At 39.3% G+C, this 17,308-nt stretch overlaps 1 protein-coding gene across 1 annotated transcript in view; it reads left to right on the plus strand.

Moving 5' to 3' along the window:
* LOC124776783 (S-adenosylmethionine mitochondrial carrier protein homolog) overlaps positions 1–16,686 on the plus strand; it is a 63,526-nt gene extending 46,840 nt beyond the window's left edge. Inside the window, exons 5-6 of the mRNA XM_047251921.1 lie at positions 244–394; positions 16,040–16,686. Coding sequence (XP_047107877.1) covers positions 244–394; positions 16,040–16,166 — 278 coding nt within the window. The 3' untranslated portion in view covers positions 16,167–16,686. The remainder of the gene's footprint in view (positions 1–243; positions 395–16,039) is intronic.
* Positions 16,687–17,308: the final 622 nt, after the last annotated feature.

The following is a 17,308-nucleotide window of genomic DNA, read 5'->3' on the forward strand; positions in this document are numbered from 1 at the left end:
GTTCTTAAATTGGATTCTTAGTTGTCACATTTCATTTTTTACATTATACTTCCTATGTATTGTCAGTTTTGAATGATTTGTCCATATTTAACTACTTCAGCAATTTCTCAGTTGTCCAAATACATCCACATCTGAAAAAATGCAACTTCAGCTATGAAAGCCAGTTATGAGTGAAAAATTCAGCTAGAATCATTGTTCTAAATGTTATTTTTTACACATAATACATATAAAGGCCCTTTGTAGGTTGCATTGCTGCTGCAGTAACTACTCCACTTGATGTAGCGAAAACCAGAATTATGCTGGCAGACAAAGAACTTCAAGTTCCAGAGGACTACAAGAAACTGAAAATATCAAGAGTATTAAGAAATGTGTATTCTGAAAGAGGATTTAAAGGGTATGTATCACATGGATGTCTTGTGGAAGCAACATTTTTAAATTTTGAACTTTGTTAATTTTTGTCTGTAAGTTGAGTGTCCCTTTGCACACATTCAGTTTGTGCTGTTTTGAACACACACACACACACACACACACACACACACACACACACACACACACTCTCTCTCTCTCTCTCTCTCTCTCTCTCTCTCTCTCTCTCTCTCTCTCTCTTTCTTTTCATTGACATCACTGTGTAAGAGGTAGGTGTCCATACATATTCTGTTTTTGATGGTAACTCGAGGATATTGCAATAAAATAAAAAAGTAACTAGAATAATTTCACTTGTAACTACATAGCTGTAAACAGGGTTCTTTTAGTACCAAACTGTTCCATAACTTTTGTTTTTAGCTTTTTAGTTTGTTAGTACAGTCACACGTTTTTATTGTCTGCTTTGAAATCAACTGTATCCCAACAGTAATTTATAGTGAATTGTGTATATTAAATAATTTACAGTGTTCCAACTGCTTGAGTTAAATATTATCATAATACTATTTTAACTACACATATTAGGATAAGACAGAAGAGGAGCACCTAAATACCAGATTTAATGAGGAGGTATGTAGAGTAGAAGAAGAGATGTGAGAGTCCTTGAAAGTTGATGATGGAATATAATTAATACTGTTATTATTAAAATATTTAAAGAATATTAGTATTAAAATACTCCTAGTTGTTATGCAGTGGTCAAATGAATTTCTTGGAGAAATGCTCAAATGAATTTCTTGGAGAAAGCCCTCCTCTGAAGAGGACATCTTCAAGGTAGGTTGTAGCCTCTATGAAGGTCAAATTTACATCCTGGCTCACTACTGTCAGTAGTGAACTAGGATGTGAATCAGACATCCAACCCTCCTTGAATATACCCTCCACAGATAAAGACAAAGTGTTGGGTTTCTGCAAGAAATTCATTTGGCCCGAGCATAACAGTCAGGAGCTTTTTAGTAATTGTGACATATCTGGACCTAAAAGTTTACATTTTTCAGTATCAGAATAACACTATGAGCACAAGGAGAAAATTTTTTCAGCTCTAACAGCAAATTACAGTGGTTTTTAGATAAAAAATTTATGAAATTTTCGTGTAGTTCCCTTTTAGGTCAGTGCACTACAAGAACTAAGTTCAAAACCTTTTGTTGTTCATAAAACTGCTGGTTTTGTAAACCAAAAAATCAAGATATTAATACATTTTTAAATTCGTTAATGTCTTATAGCATAATTTTCCAAGGTGTTTCAGTGTGTAGAAAAAAGTATTAATTGCAAATAAATTAAGCACTGAGAATAAAAAGTGGAATTAAACACAAATGATCTTTTAGACGGCTCTTCAGTGTGATGGGCATTTTAACTGCTTCTTCACAATATGTATTTTCACAAATGAAATTTGTCATACATAATCCATTGCAATTTGAGAAGAACAGTGACGTTCAAAAGTACAAAATGTAATACATCACAACCCCCCTGGCTGCAACATATCTCTTTCTGTGTAGATCCACAGTTTTATGTAATGTTTTCATACTTATTTTTCATGTCAGGTGCCTTTTACTATCGATTAGGTACTTATTTAATTTTTTTTAACATTTCTGATAAAATAAAAATTGTGCGTTAAGTCACGCCAATATGGACTGCGTTATCAACCTGTTCAGTTATACGTATGTTAACAGAAGGATTAAGAGAGCGTTAGCCACCTAAGCAAAGAAAAGATTTATTCCATCAGTCAGGTTGAAGCAGTTATATGAGAAACACTAGGAGAAAAACTGACCTTTACTACTCATTACTAAAGCTGTCTGTTGCTTAGAATGAAGTTCAATATGCGGTCACAAAAATCTTTGTCCAGTAACATAAAATGACTGACAAGTTGGAAGTTAGTGTTACCACAGATGATAAATAAGACTATACTTAATACCCCTCACTTTTCCCATTAGCAAAGTACCTTTATGGGTAGGAGTGTAGTCCTGGTAAAAGTTGATTATCTTCTTTCACAATCCAGGCTTATTCTTGAGTACTGTTTCATCCATTTGTCCCACAAAACGATCTTAGTATTCGCCAGTTACTAGTTTCCCTTTTTCAAGAAGAATCCATTCTGTGTCCCAGTGTTTTCTGATTCCTTTCTGTGTCCCAGAGTTTTCTGACTAATGACCTTACCAGCAGTTTTAACTCCACTTTTTTGGCACCAACTGAGGTGGAGCAGTGGTTAAGACATTGAACTCATATTTTGGAGGACAGTGGTTTAAATCCCTATCTGGCCATCCATATTTAGGTTTTTTGTTTATTTCCCTACATTGCTTGAAATGCCAGGCTCCTTTCCAATTTCCTTTCTCAGTCCAAGCTTATGTCACATTTAATGTCTATATCATCAATGTGATTTAAAAATCTGCTGTGAGCTTTCATCCACTGTTTTGATTACTGTTTCAACAGGTAAGACACCCATTCTGCACAAAAGTATCTTGTAGTTAATTCTCAATGTCAAATGTATTGCAGTCTTTATTCTGATACATCATGGTTCATATGTATTTATTTGCCATAGACCCAATATTGCATTCTGCATTTTCTCAATGTTTTCATTTGAAATATTTTTTCTTATTGATCATATTCAAGAGAAGCATAGCATTTTTGAATTCAGCCTCTCGTTTTTTAAATGTCAAATATGAATGAAGAGCATCTTAAACCTTCACTATCTTTGGATGAATTTCTGTTGGTAACAGAATCACTCAAAAAGAATGAATTTGAAGTGTGATAAAGACATGATGTCATAAGTGCTGCAATGTTATTGGTGATGTCCCTATATTCTCTGATCATGTATTTAGTCATTGCCTTTTAATGTTCTTTTGTTTCAATCTTGAATTGTTTTATGCTATCACTTGTATGTATTAAATGTTGTTAATAAAGTATTCATACTAAAACAGCAACATGTTTTATCACCACCAACACTTCAACCCATGCCACATCACAAACAAATATGAAACAACAGCGCCAAACATGTTGCACATCTTCTGCATATCAAATCTTAATTATCTACACTGCAGAATCCAACATCAACTGTCAATGTACCTGTGAACATACTTGTCAACCATAAAACAGTTAAACCTGCAACCATTCTGAAGAAAATCCTGTTGTATGGTTTGTGAGAACAAGTTTGTGTTAGCCCATTACTCTCAACAAGGACATGGGCACAAAAGTTCAGGATATTTTGGCCTGACTACAAAGTGCTGATAAATACACTGCCATTAAAAATGCTTGGATTGATCAATTGCTCAAGTCTGAGGCCAAATGATTAGAAAAGTTTATTTGCACAGAAGAGTCAGTGTCACCTATGAACCTCGGTAGCAATACTGTTAATGAATACATTCTACGAAACACCTGCCTGGCTGTCGTGATTACCACTTGATGCACAGAAGATACTCGGCATATGCGTTGGGGACCACAATACTGTAGCATGAACAGTGGACCTTATTGCCAAGATGTAGCCATACACATTTGTTGCAGCTGAATACCAACAGGCAGGCATTTCATTGAGCTCATTACAAGCACAAATTGCTTAGCTTATCATACAACTCAGCATTCTTCAAACACAATATTCCAGTCACTTGTCGCAGCTCTGGTGCTCACTGAAGAAATGCCACAATCACCTTCAGCTGGAACGATGAGCTGGTACCACAGATGATTTGGCTTAGTGCGGCATATAGGCATATTCTACAACCAAGAAAGTTGCATTAGCTTTTGAGTGAACTATTGCATTCTTCTTCTTCTTCTTCCATTTTTTTGGTTTAAGTACACACACTTTCACTAAAAAGCACAGACACCCAAATTGACACTTCTACATCCACAGCAGCACTGACCATTATCGAGCAGTTGCTCCAAAGGTAAGTGTTAGGAAAGAAAAATCATGGGACAAGGAGTATGATACTGGGACACAAACACTAATCATGGAGTATCTATAATGGCTGCTTAGTACTAGATCAAAAGGTAAGCTCCATTTTGTACAAGAAGCGGGAAATCCAGGTTCAAGTTCTGGTCTGGCAAAAATTTTCATTTATCACCACTGAATTCATTTCAGTGTCCAGTTGCAGTCGGTGTCAATTGTTTACCATAAAATCCTGAATGAGGAATTCCTGGGCCAGCAGTGAGGAATTGCTGGCCCAGCAGCCTTATCATGGCTAAGGCACCAGGGGAACTGGCCCCTACTGATGTGGTGCTGTATTGCTGAGCATCTGGCTCACCACGTAGGAGGATTTATGCTCACCATGATGTCACTGTTCACTGTTGAGTCAACAGTGCCCATCATGCCATAGTTGTTCAGCAGGGATACAAATTCTCTCCTGCCATTAATCAGCCTGTTGAGCTCATAATTGCAAAGATGTAGTATGGTCAAGCAACAGAAGGGGGCTGGATATGATGGGATCCTTATCAAAAGTTAGAGCTTCAAGGAGATGGTCACATCAGACTCATTTAGTTCTGGCAACAATCAGACCACTCTGAAATGCAAAGTCAAGGATACCACTCATTAGGGTTTCTTCCTGTTCCATTGGTGTATGGAGTACATGAAAGATGTATTCCTCAAATGCTTTTGAGCCTTCTGTAATTAGTGAGATCATGATAAAATTTTCTTGGGCTTCCAGCCATGTCAGGTGGTTAAAAAACCAAGAGTTTTCGACCAAGCTCTTCTCAGCCAATGGTAAGTGTTAAATGATTGCTGTGTCGACATGGTGTCACCATTATATAGCTGCACTGCTGGCTGTGATGTCACTGTTGATCGCTTCCTAGTCAAACAACATAATGTTTTCATCCCGCATCCATTGCGCCCACTTCTACCTTGCAATGCCCAGGTCCCATACTGTGCTAAGATGCAAACCACCATCCTTATTAATGTTGTTTTCAGATATTTTTATTTTTATAGCTTCTTTTATAATGCTGATCCAACATCCGTTCATCCTCATAATGACAGATGTTTCAGTGAACACAACCTCGTGTTGATTTTCTGCCATGGCTGGTTTTTCAGGATAGCATAGGCATAAGCACCTCTCGTGATCCGTCCTGTGTTGCTCCACAATGCATACTGTTTGCCCGATGTAGAAGCAGTCACATTAACATGGTATCTGGTACATTCCAGGTGTTCTGAGCCCTATCATCCTTCATGGGCCTCATGAGCTGTTGTATTTTTGCTGGGGGTCTGAATGCAAATGAAATGTTGTGTCTATTGAGGAGGCAGCTAATCTTTCTCAACACTGTGCCACAGAAAGGAAAGAATGCAAGTTTCTACTTCTCTTCTTCTCACTAGAAATGGGCTGTGATTTCTGCTGGTAATTGTAGCCATTTTACGAGAAGGCTCTTCGGAGTTGGCTTAATTCCAGTGGCAGGCATTCACCTGAGACAACTTTAACATGATGGATGAGGCTGTTCAGAATGCAATGTTTTTGTGCCAGATGGTGGTGGCGGAAAAGGTTAATTTCCTGTAGATGCTGTGGCTGAGGTGCCCACAGGATTTGTGGGGAATGAGAACACCAAGGAAAGCCAATGCACCATCCACCTCTACTTACATCATAAATCTAATGTGGTTGTGAATGCCGGCGAGTTTTTCATGCCCGATGATAAATGTGTCATTGACACAATGATAAAAGCAACTTGGCTTACCAGGAACTGTGCCCAAGGCGATGTTTTCAAATTTCTCCGTAAAAAGGTTGGCTATGGGTGGAGCTAACAGACTTCCCATTGTCACGCCATCCATCTGGTCGAAATACTGGCCACCATATAGGAAATATAATGATATCAATATGTAATTAAACAACCCCTCAACTGTACAGTAGAGTTCCGTTATGTGGAACTAATTGCGACCGAACACTGTTCAGTTTAGCAGGAATTCAGAATAGGCAGATTTCATGAATAATATTGACGTATTGACATCTTAAGTCATAAACTAAGTGTGATGAAATCTGTGAGTGACCTTCAACAACTCATAGCACTGTAATGTCTCTTGCAGCGGTCTCTCCGTGATATTTTCAGAAATTTTATAAATTATATAACTCAGTACATATCTTGAAATATCTCTTCTTATCTTACCGATTATCAATGCAAAGTAGTTTCAAGCCCAATTATTCCTTGGAGCGTCCATTTACTCCATGGAATAGCTTCTCTGCTATCTATGTTTTCTCTTATGAAAAGAATGGGAACTTCTTACCGATTAGTCGTGAAAGAAGGATGTATATGTATGTATTGTTGAGCTAGTCACCATCTTGATGAGATTCTATATGAGAAGGAATTTAATACATGAACTAAACTAAAGTAAGTGTGTTCGCGTATTATTTAACTGTTTATTATTGACAGTGTCTGCTTACTACGCTGTGTTGCACAGGATCAGTGGGGAACGTCTGATTTACACTGGACGAACCTGCCGTTTTGTATGCTCAAGATATCCAGTTACTTCAAATAAATAGGCTAACACGGTCTTACCAGCAGATCTCCGGTCTTCCCCATGTGATCACCGAAAGATAATAATTATTACAAATGTTTCCAGGAGATCGACTGACAATTTTCGTCGCACCGAGACTTCGAAATTGCTTCACTGCCTCATGGAATTTAAGTTAAGCTCAATTTAATCAGGATAGAACAGTATTGAACTGTGTGAATGTGATAAGCCTGCTTTGTCAATGAAAATTCCCTTAATATACGCATGTTTTTACTATCCTGATCAGTGAAGCTAAATCAGGCCGGTGTGAGAGAGGTTTTTTTAAATTTTAAAAATATTAAAGCACAGGCACCCTACCTATCCCCCCTCTCCCTCCCTCGTTCCAAACACTTTATTGTAAATTTATTGTTAAGTTTTGTTCCGTAAGTGTTGAGTTACTGTACTGAGTCACTGTGCCTTTTTTATTTATGTTCACAGTACTTGATGTCAAACATTAAACATGGCAAGTAAACAAGGCCATTCTTTGTATACTTTAAAACAAAAACTTGAAATGTTAAAAAGACTGGAGAAGGGAGAATGTGCTACTAAATTATCACTTGTATATGGTGTCGGAAAGGCAACAATTACTGACTGGAAAAAAAATCGCGTTAAAATTGAGCAGTTTTGTTCTGGATCAAGTGAAATAGCTCTTGAAAAGTGGTAAAAAACAACTGTGTCTTCATATGAGAAACCTGACAAGGCCTTATTCTTGTGGTTCACTCAAGAAAGACAGAAAGGAATCCCCATTTCTGGTTCTGTGGTAAAAAAAAAAAAAGGTGCGTCAATGAACAAGCTTATGGATGGTGACCCATCATTTTCAGCTAGAAAAAACACAGAATTAGACACCTCACAATTGCTGGGGAGAAGCTGTTAGCTGACAGCGAAACAGCTGCCAATTACCTATAAGAATTTAAAGACCTTGTTTCTTCTCCAAACTGCTCACTGCAGCAAGTTTACAACACAGTTTAAACCGGACTGAAATTTAAGGCTTTGCCTACCAAAAGTCTTGCTTTGCAAGAAGAGAAATCTGCCCCAGGGTCTAAAATGGGCAAACAACATCTAACTATCTTAGCTCACAGCAACTACCCAGAAACAAACTAACTTCCACTGAGGGTGATAGGCAAATGGGTGAAAGCACTAGCATTCAAAAACTATAACATCAACTCACTTCCTATGTATTATAATAATCAAAAAAATGCTTGGATGGAGCACAACTTGTTCAAGGAATGGTTGGAACACCAGTTTGTCCCTAAAGTGATTATGTTCATTAGAGAAAATGGAATGCCTAATTGTGCCCTGCTGTTTATAGACAATGCTCCATCTCACTCAGAAGAAACGAAACTTGTTTGTGGAGACATCAGAGCAGTTTTTCTACCACTGAATGCAACTACAGTTCTTCAGTGTACTGACCAGGGTGTGATGTAGGCCAATAAACAAAAATACAAAATAATGCTGCTTCACACCTCACTCGAAGAGGATGAAAATGAAATCACAATCCTGCAAAAACTTAAGAAAATTACGATAAAAGATATAATTTACTTGTTGGCTGAAGCCTGGAATAACACCAGTAATGGTCCATTACAAAAATCATGGAAAAATCTCCAGCTTGCATTGGAATTTGTTGAAACACCTTTTACACCAGTGAAAGACTGTGATCTTCTTTCACTAGTCAAGAAAATCCCTGGCTTTGAAGACAGAGAAGAAAGCTATGTTGAGGTTTGGACTGCTGTTGATGACAATGGTCACCAGGGGTATGGAGATGAAGACCTCTTACAATGGTGTAGGACTCATCAGCTGAGGTTGACTCGGAGGAAAGTGAGGAGGTGGTTAACACTCAAACTGATCTCATACCACACACAGATATGGTAAATGCTCTTGACCTCGCCTTGCGCTGTGTTGAACAGCATGCTTCATCAGCACCAAATGATGTTATATTCATGTGGCAATGGCGGAACATTACATCCTCAAGTCAATTCAGTGCTCCTTGTCAGAAAAATTTACTTGACTTTACTTCTGTAGTATGTGTAAATTGGTTATTTTTTGTGTTTAGTGGTGATTAAAAATTATTCCACAGAATTGTATAAATGGAGCCAACATGTACTGTAACACACTTTCATTCCTATGTTTTCAGGTGTTTTCATCAAGCTTAGGCTCTATGTATGTCTCTCTTTAAATTCTTTGTCTAATAGTAAATGTACATTTTTTCACAATGTCTTTTTTAGTTTCTACTATTTTTAAGTTAAAAAATCAGTATTTTTTCTTAACTTTGTTCCGAATAGGTGGATTTTGGGAATAGCGGGGTTCATAATGCTGGGACTCTACTGCGCTATCAAACAACAGGTTTTCGGAATAGAGGGTTACTTAATAATGGGACTCTACTGTACTATCAAATAACTGGGAAAGAAGATCCATACAGGAACATGCATAAATATGGAGACCTCATTAAAGTTGACCATTACGTAGTCTCCCCCAACACAAAAATGCGCAGTTCAGTTGATAAAATCATTGGTATTTTAGATAAGATGTACACACAACCCACGTTTGGCTGGCCAGATATTTTGCCAATCTATATGTTGGTGTCCCATTTTTGTTCACAGTGTGGTGAAGAGGTGAATTCAATTCATGGATCTTTGATAGCTCATAAAGTGTATATGGTTTCAGCACCTGTGGGATGAGATTGGTAATAACAGCCTCTTCCAATGATTACTGTTTTAGGAGCTTTAATGTTTTCCCAACTGATTGTTCTTGACATCAGGTGGGTCCCATGGTAATTTTCAGTTGGTATCCTCCTCAAGAATCACCTGAATTTTTGCATCACCGTGAGCTTTATTCAGAATGACAGATGCATTGCCCTTGTCAGCAGGCAGAACCATGATGAGAGGATTGTTGCAGAGTGTACAAAGTCTGTTGTATTCAGTCCCAGTCAAGTTAGATAGTGATGGTTTCGATTTTGAAATAATTCACAATAAATTTAGTCTGCAATCTCTTAGGCATCTTGCAGATTGCATGTTCGACCCCACTTATAATATTGCAGATAGGGATACTCTGAGTGGCCAGTGCAATTTTAAGACTTTTCTTAAGTGCTGTTATGATGTTATGTTGATATCTCTCTGTGTCATATTGATGATAGTTCGTTCTGTTGACTTTCATTCTGCACCTTGTTATTGTTGAGAGATCCAACTGAACCTTTCTGTTCCTCTGTGATGACACCTGTTGTACTACAGTGGTCACATTGATCCACCTCTGTCAATCAGACAGTCAGTAGCTCATGACTATTTGAACCAGCTGTCTCCTAGCGAAATGTATCCTCTCCCACAACACGGCAGAGCTGGCATGATGATGTTATAAAAGAAGCTATAAAAATAGAAGCATCTAAACACACTGTCAATAACGATGGCAGTTTGCAGCTCAGCAAAGTACAGCCGGGGAGCCAGCCATCACAAGTTTGAAGCAGGGGTAATCAACATGGGATGAAAACATTACCAAATCTGATGAGGAAGCGAGCACCAGTGATGTCACAATGCATCTATATAACAGTGAGGCCACAGTAACATGGCAGTCATTTACAATTTGACAGTGGCCAATGACAGCTCTGTTTAAAGCTCGTGGAAGTTTAATCGTTAGTCAGATCTTGTGTTCATGGTCCCTACAAGAGCAATGCTTAGCAGGCTGTAGGATATTCCAAGACTCGTCCCTTAGTTCTAGTTCTTGAAACTTTGTAAGTATGTTTTAGTGGTATAGTTTCCATCTAACTTCAAGGATCAGCTAATTCTGGTTTTTCAGATCCTTATGATGCACCTTATGTGTGAAATCAACCTGTGGCTATTTGTACTGCCTGTCTGTATACATTCAAATTCCTCTTTAGTCCTGTGTGGTATGGGTCCCCACTCTTAAGTAATATTCTGGGATGGAATCCACAGGAGTTTTGTAAGCAATCTCCTTTGCTGACTGGATGCATTTTCTCAGCATTTTGTCGGTGAACTGAAATCTGACACCTGCTTTGCCTATGACTTACCCTACAGGATCACTCCATTTCATATTCCTGCAAAATGTTACACAAAGTATTTTAATGAGTTGGCAGATTCCAACTACAACTCATTGCGAAGGTAGTCATAGGGTAGTACATTTTTGGATTTTGTGAAGTGTACACTTTTACATTTATGAACATTTAAAACAAATTGTCTGTGAACACCACTTTCAACTCTTATTGAGATCTGACATTATTTATATAGCATTTGTCTCATAGTACTTCATTACAGATAACTGCATTGTCTGCAAAAAGTCTGAGGTTACTTTTAAAATTGTCTGCTAGTTTATTAATAATCAACACAAACAGCAAGGATCCCAGAGCACTTCTTAGGGCACACCTGAAGTTACTTCTACATATGTCAATGTTTCCACATCTAAAATAACATACTGCATCCTCCCTACCAAGAAATCAATCCAGTTACAAATTTCACCTGATACCCAAATGTTTGTACTTTTGATAATAGGTGTTGGTACAATACTGAGTCGAGTGGCTTTTGAAAGTTAAGAAATACTGCAGCTACCTGGCTGCCTTGATTCATGGCTGGCAGGATGTTTAGGTGGAAATCACTGGATTGATGTTTACGGAATCCATGCTTGTTGGCAGAGAGGACATTCTGTCCAAAGGAAGGAAGATTAAGAGTTTATCATCCCATTGACAACAACATCATTAGTAATGAAGCACAAGCTTAGATTACAGTAGGAAATCATTTGTGCCCTTTCAAAGGAACCATCCCATCACTTGCCTTAAGTGATTTAGGGCTATCATGGAAAACCAAATCTGGATGACTGGACAGGGATTTGAATCATCCTGCTGAATGCAAGTCCAGGGTGCTAACCTCTGCACCACCTCGGTCAGTAATTCTGTTGGAGATATATCATTATGTTTGAGCTCAGAAAACTGCTATTTTCTAAGATTCTACAACTGATGGCTGTCAAAGACACTGGTAGATAGTTTTGTGCATCACTTTTGCTAAGCTTGTTATAAATGGGTCGGACCTGTGCATACTTCCAACTACTGGGCAAAGTTTTTTGTTCAAAATATCTACAGTTTATTATGGTTGAAAGACCATCTAATTTAGCCATAAACTCTTTATACACTCTGATAGAGGTCCAAGTAGGCCCTTGCCTTATTCAGTTATAATGATTGCAACTGTTTCTCAATGCCACTGACACTAATATCTACAACAGTAATATTTGCAGGATTTAGACTGGGGCAGTACTCTTGGATTTTTCTTTGCAAAGGAACACTTGTAAACAGAATTCAGCATTTCTGCTCTTGCATTATCATTCTCAATTTCAGTTACTGTGGCATCCACGTGGTGTGGACATTAACTTTGATGCCACTGACAGGCTTTACATATGACCGGCATGTTCCTGATTTTGTGAGAGATCATTCGATTATGTTATGCCATTGTATTCATATTAAAGACTTCACACACTGTCTTTCTGACAGTCAAATGCATCTCAATTAGCATCTCTCCAACTATACTACTATGCTTTGTTTTTACAGTTACTGTGCAGTAGTCACTGTTTCTTTAGAGAGGCTGTACACCTTGGAGGGTCTCTTTCATCACGAACTCTTCTACTAAATACGTATACTATGTGATCAAAAGTATCCAGACACCCCCAAAAACATACATTTTTCATGTTAGGTGCGGTATGCTGCCAAGCGACCTCAGTAGTCATTAGACATTGTGAGAGAGCAGAATGGGGAGTTCCACGGAACTCATGGATTTCGAACGTGGTTAGTTGATTGGATGTCACTTGTGTTATAAGTTTGTAGGCAAGATTTCCACACTGCTAAACATCCCTAGGTCCACTGTTTCCAATGTGATAGTGAAGTGGAAACGTGAAGGTACACATATAGCACAAAAGCATACTGGCCGACCTCGTCTTCAGTGACAGAGACCGCCGGCTGTTGAAGAAGGTCATAATGTGTAATAAGCAGACATCTATCTACCCAGACCATCACACAGGAATTCCAAACTACATCAGGATCCACTTCAAGTACTGTGACGGTTAGTCAGGAGGTGAGAAAACTTGGATTTCATGGTCGAGCGGCTATTCATAAGCCACATATCACGCCAGTAAATGTCAAACAACGCCTCACTTAGTGTAAGGAGCATAAACATTGGACGATTGAACAGTGGAAAAAAATTGTGTGGAGTGACGAATTATAATACACAATGAGGCGATCTGCTGGCAGGGTGTGGGTATGGCGAGTGCCTGGTGAACATTATCTGTCAGCGTGTGTGGTGCCAATAGTAAAATTCAGAGGTGGTGGTGTTATGGTGCGGTTGTTTTTCATGGAGGGGGCTTGCACCCTTGTTGTTTTGCATGGCACTATCACAGCACAGGCCTGCATTGCTGTTTCAAGCACCTTCTTGCTTCGCTGTTTCAAGCACCTTCTTGCTTCCCACTGTTGAAGAGCAATTCAGCGATGGCGATTGCATCTTTCAACATGATCAGGCACCTGTTCATTATGCACAATCTGTGGCGGATTGGTTAAATGACAATAACATTCTTGTAATGGACTGGCCTGCACAGAGTTCTGACCTGAATCCTGTAGCACACCTTTGGGATGTTTTGGAATGCCAACTTTGTGCCAGGCCTCACCGGCCAACATCGATACCTCTCCTCAGCGCAGCACTCTGTGAAGAATGGGCTGCCATTCCCCAAGAAACCTTCCAGCACCTGATTGAACATATACCTGGAGAGTGGAAGCTTTCATCGAGGCTGATGGTGGGCCAACACCATATTGAATTCCAGCATTACCTGTGGAGGGCACCATGTACTTGTAAGTCATTTTTTAGCCAGGTGTCCAGATACTTTTGATCACATGGTGTATTTATCCAGTGATTTGTCAACTACCTTTCTGATTTTGAGCCACAGTTCCCCTAAATACACCTGCCTAGAGCTAAATGTTTCATGTTCCTCTGTGAGATATCACACTGTAATTCTTGTTCTCCAAACTACACTGCTGGCCACCGTAAATGCGACACCCTGAAGGAAGCATCCGAATCAAGTGAAATTTACACCATGGATTTGCAGCGATGAGATATGCAACTGATTAGAATTTCAGCGCAGACGCACATCACGCGCGCCTGTGGCGCCACCTCATAGCACCATTTAAGGCTTGGCGATTTCGACGAGTGTACGTTCGGCACGTGTGTTTACCTTGTGGTTGTTTCACAAGACGATCAGTTATGCCTCGTAGACAACAGCGAACATCGTTTGATCGAGTATCCGAGTTCGACAGAGGAAGGATAGTGGCTTACCGAGATTGTCGATTATCATACAGAGAAATCGCTAGTCGTGTTGCATGAAACCAAACAACTGTAATGCGGATATGTGACCGTTGGATGCAGGAGGGTACGACGGACTGACGTGGTCGATCGCATTCACCTCGGTGCACCCCTGCACGTGCTGATAGGCAAATTGTGCGCATGGCAGTGACGGATCGCTCAGTGACATCCCGAACCATAGCACAGCACATTGTGTCTGTAACGCATCATCCAGTGTCTGCGCGTACCATTCGACGCTGTTTACAGCAGAGTGGTCTGTCCGCAAGACGTCCATTGCTTCGTCTACCACTGACGCAGATCCACAGACGTCTCCGTCGCCAATGGTGTGATGACAGACGGATGTGGACGGCAGACTAGAATGACGTTGTCTTTACTGACGAGGCACGCTTCTGTCTGCAGCACCACGATGGTCGGATTCGAGTGTGGAGACACCGTGGAGAGAGGATGCTGGACAGCTGCATTGTGCACTGCCACACTGGTCTTGCACCGGGTATTATGGTATGGGGCGGTATTGGATATTACTCTCGCACGCCTCTAGTATGCATTGCCGGTACTTTAAATAGCCGGTGCTACATATCCGAGGTGCTGGAGCCAGTTGTCCTTCCTTACCTTCAGGGCTCGGCCACAGCCATATTTCAACAGGATAATGCACGACCACACGTGGCACGCATTGTCCAAAGGTTCTTCGTCAATAACCAGATTGAAGTGCTTCCCTGGCCGGCTCGCTCTCCGGATCTTTCGCCGATAGAAAACATGTGGTCCATGGTTGCTCAACGAGTGACCCAGATTACATCCCCAGCTGCCACACCAGATGATCTTTGGCAACGTGTGGAAGCTGCTTGGGCTGCTGTACCCCAGGAACACATCCAACATCTCTTTGACTCAATGCCAAGACGTGTGGCAGCGGTGATCTCCAACAATGGCGGCTACTCTGGCTACTGATTCTGGCAGGAACCACATGTCACAGACATCTGTAAACGTAATCATTTGATACTTGGTCAACGTGTTATCTACAAAATAAATTTTGTTGTGCTACCTCTTGTCTTTCTTGGTGTTGCATTTACGGTGGCCAGCAGTGTAGCTTGACGCTGCCAGCCGTGAATTCCTCATGTTCCAACTTCTTCATCTCAGAGTAGCACTAGCAACATACATCATCATCATCATCAGCTATTTAACACTTTACTTGAGGTAGTTTTGGAAGCCCAGTAGGTAACCTTAATGTAATGGTAACCTAATGACAACATCCTGACTTAGAGAATTGGCTCAGTAGTCTTTCGGCTTTATCTTCTTTCCACAGAAAATCGTGCTGGTGACCAAGGTCTTACTTGTTTTGGAGACTGGCTGGACTTTAATTATACAAACACTACATGTGTTTGGGGATGAAAACTACAATTTTAACTGAACTTTGGCTAGTAATATGCTTTCTCCCAAGTTACTTATTTGATTACATTCTACTATGCAGTGGAACATTTTCATGAGTAATGTGATTTGAGGCTTCACTTCATTGTACCATATATTTCTCTTCATTGATAAACATTCAAAATAATAAAAATGCAAATATTTATTGGTAGTGTTGTAATTCTGACATGTTAACTTAAAGCTGTACCTCAAAGTGAATTCCAATCTACTCAATACATTTTCTTCACAAACACAAACTATTTTTCTATAATGTGCACAAATCTACTCCATGCTTCCGAATGCCAATGATTGATTATCTCCATCATCTCACCATTGTTTGTGTTCAACCAATAATTTTCCATAGTCTTATTGATTTATGTGATCATAACTACTTTTTCATATCATGTAACAGTTAATTTAAAATGTAATTTTTCTCTTTTTACAGGTTATTTGCTGGATTTCTGCCCAGAATCACATGGATAACACTTGGTGGTGCTGTATTCTTTGGCAGTTATGAAGTTGCAGTTGATATTTCCTCTTATATGTTGAAACAAATTGAGGTTATAGATTGAGTAGTGTGTGTGTGTGTTAATAGTTTGTATAACATGCAGAAGTGATGTGCTCTGAGGAGCTTTAAAGTGCCAAAGAAGCCTAGCTGGAACTTGTGGGGAGCTGCAGGCCCATTTTCGTTAATTGCTGAGACAGTGCAACTACCTTGACAAGATCACTTGAATATGTATTAAAGAATGGGCCATTGCACATGCACTCATCAGAGAGGATTTCCACACTGTGCACTTCTTTATTATCGGGTCATACTTCAGTTGTGAGCAGTATTGCTGAAGTGATTATGGATATATGAAAAATATACACTACATTCACTGCACAGCAGGAGTTTGGATTGCAGCAATATGCAGATAACAAAGAATTCTGAACATCTGGAACCAGGGACTTTTTCTTTAGGAGCTACATGGAAAAAAGAAATGGCAACGCATGCTGCTGAAGAAAGTTTTTCACATACAACGCCATAAAATGTTCAGCTCCAAAAGCTTTATGTTTGCTAATTCTGCATCGCAATAAAAATAAATAAAATTAGATGGCAAAGTTGTGTCAGAGAAGTGTATGAAATATATTCAGCATCCACTGGCACAATCACTGTTGCTCAGGTTGATAGCTTGTTACTCACTCCCATGTCTACAAACTTGGGCTACAAGATATTTCAGGTGATTTTCCGCTGAACATAACTTTTTTTCCCTTTCTAATTGAATAAAACAAATTGTAGGAGTATACATCACACGTGAAAACATATAGCCCAACTCCAGATTTTTTTTTTTTTTTTTTTTTTTGGTGGGGTGGGGGTGGGTGGGTTCTTTATCCAGCAGTAAATGTTAAATAGCTGATGATAATATTTTACAAAATAAAGGAAATTAAGTCTCTAAAAACCAACAACAGTTGCTAATGTTTAATTAAATAGAGAATTTGCAGGGGATTGTACTTCTAAACATCGATGTTAATCCAATCCCACAAAGAGCCACCTATGTGATATTAATTTATCAAAAGGAAATTTTACTAGTGAAGACTGTAAAATTGTAAGACAGGAGTGCTGGCCATTAATTTCCTTTAGGAGGCAAAATTTCAGTTCTGCTGATAAATAAGTAGAAAAGTACATTACTATTCCAGTTCTCAGAACTAATAGTTCCTCCCTCAGGGAAGTGAT

Source organism: Schistocerca piceifrons, chromosome 2 (assembly GCF_021461385.2).
Source record: "Schistocerca piceifrons isolate TAMUIC-IGC-003096 chromosome 2, iqSchPice1.1, whole genome shotgun sequence".
NCBI lineage: Eukaryota > Metazoa > Arthropoda > Insecta > Orthoptera > Acrididae > Schistocerca > Schistocerca piceifrons.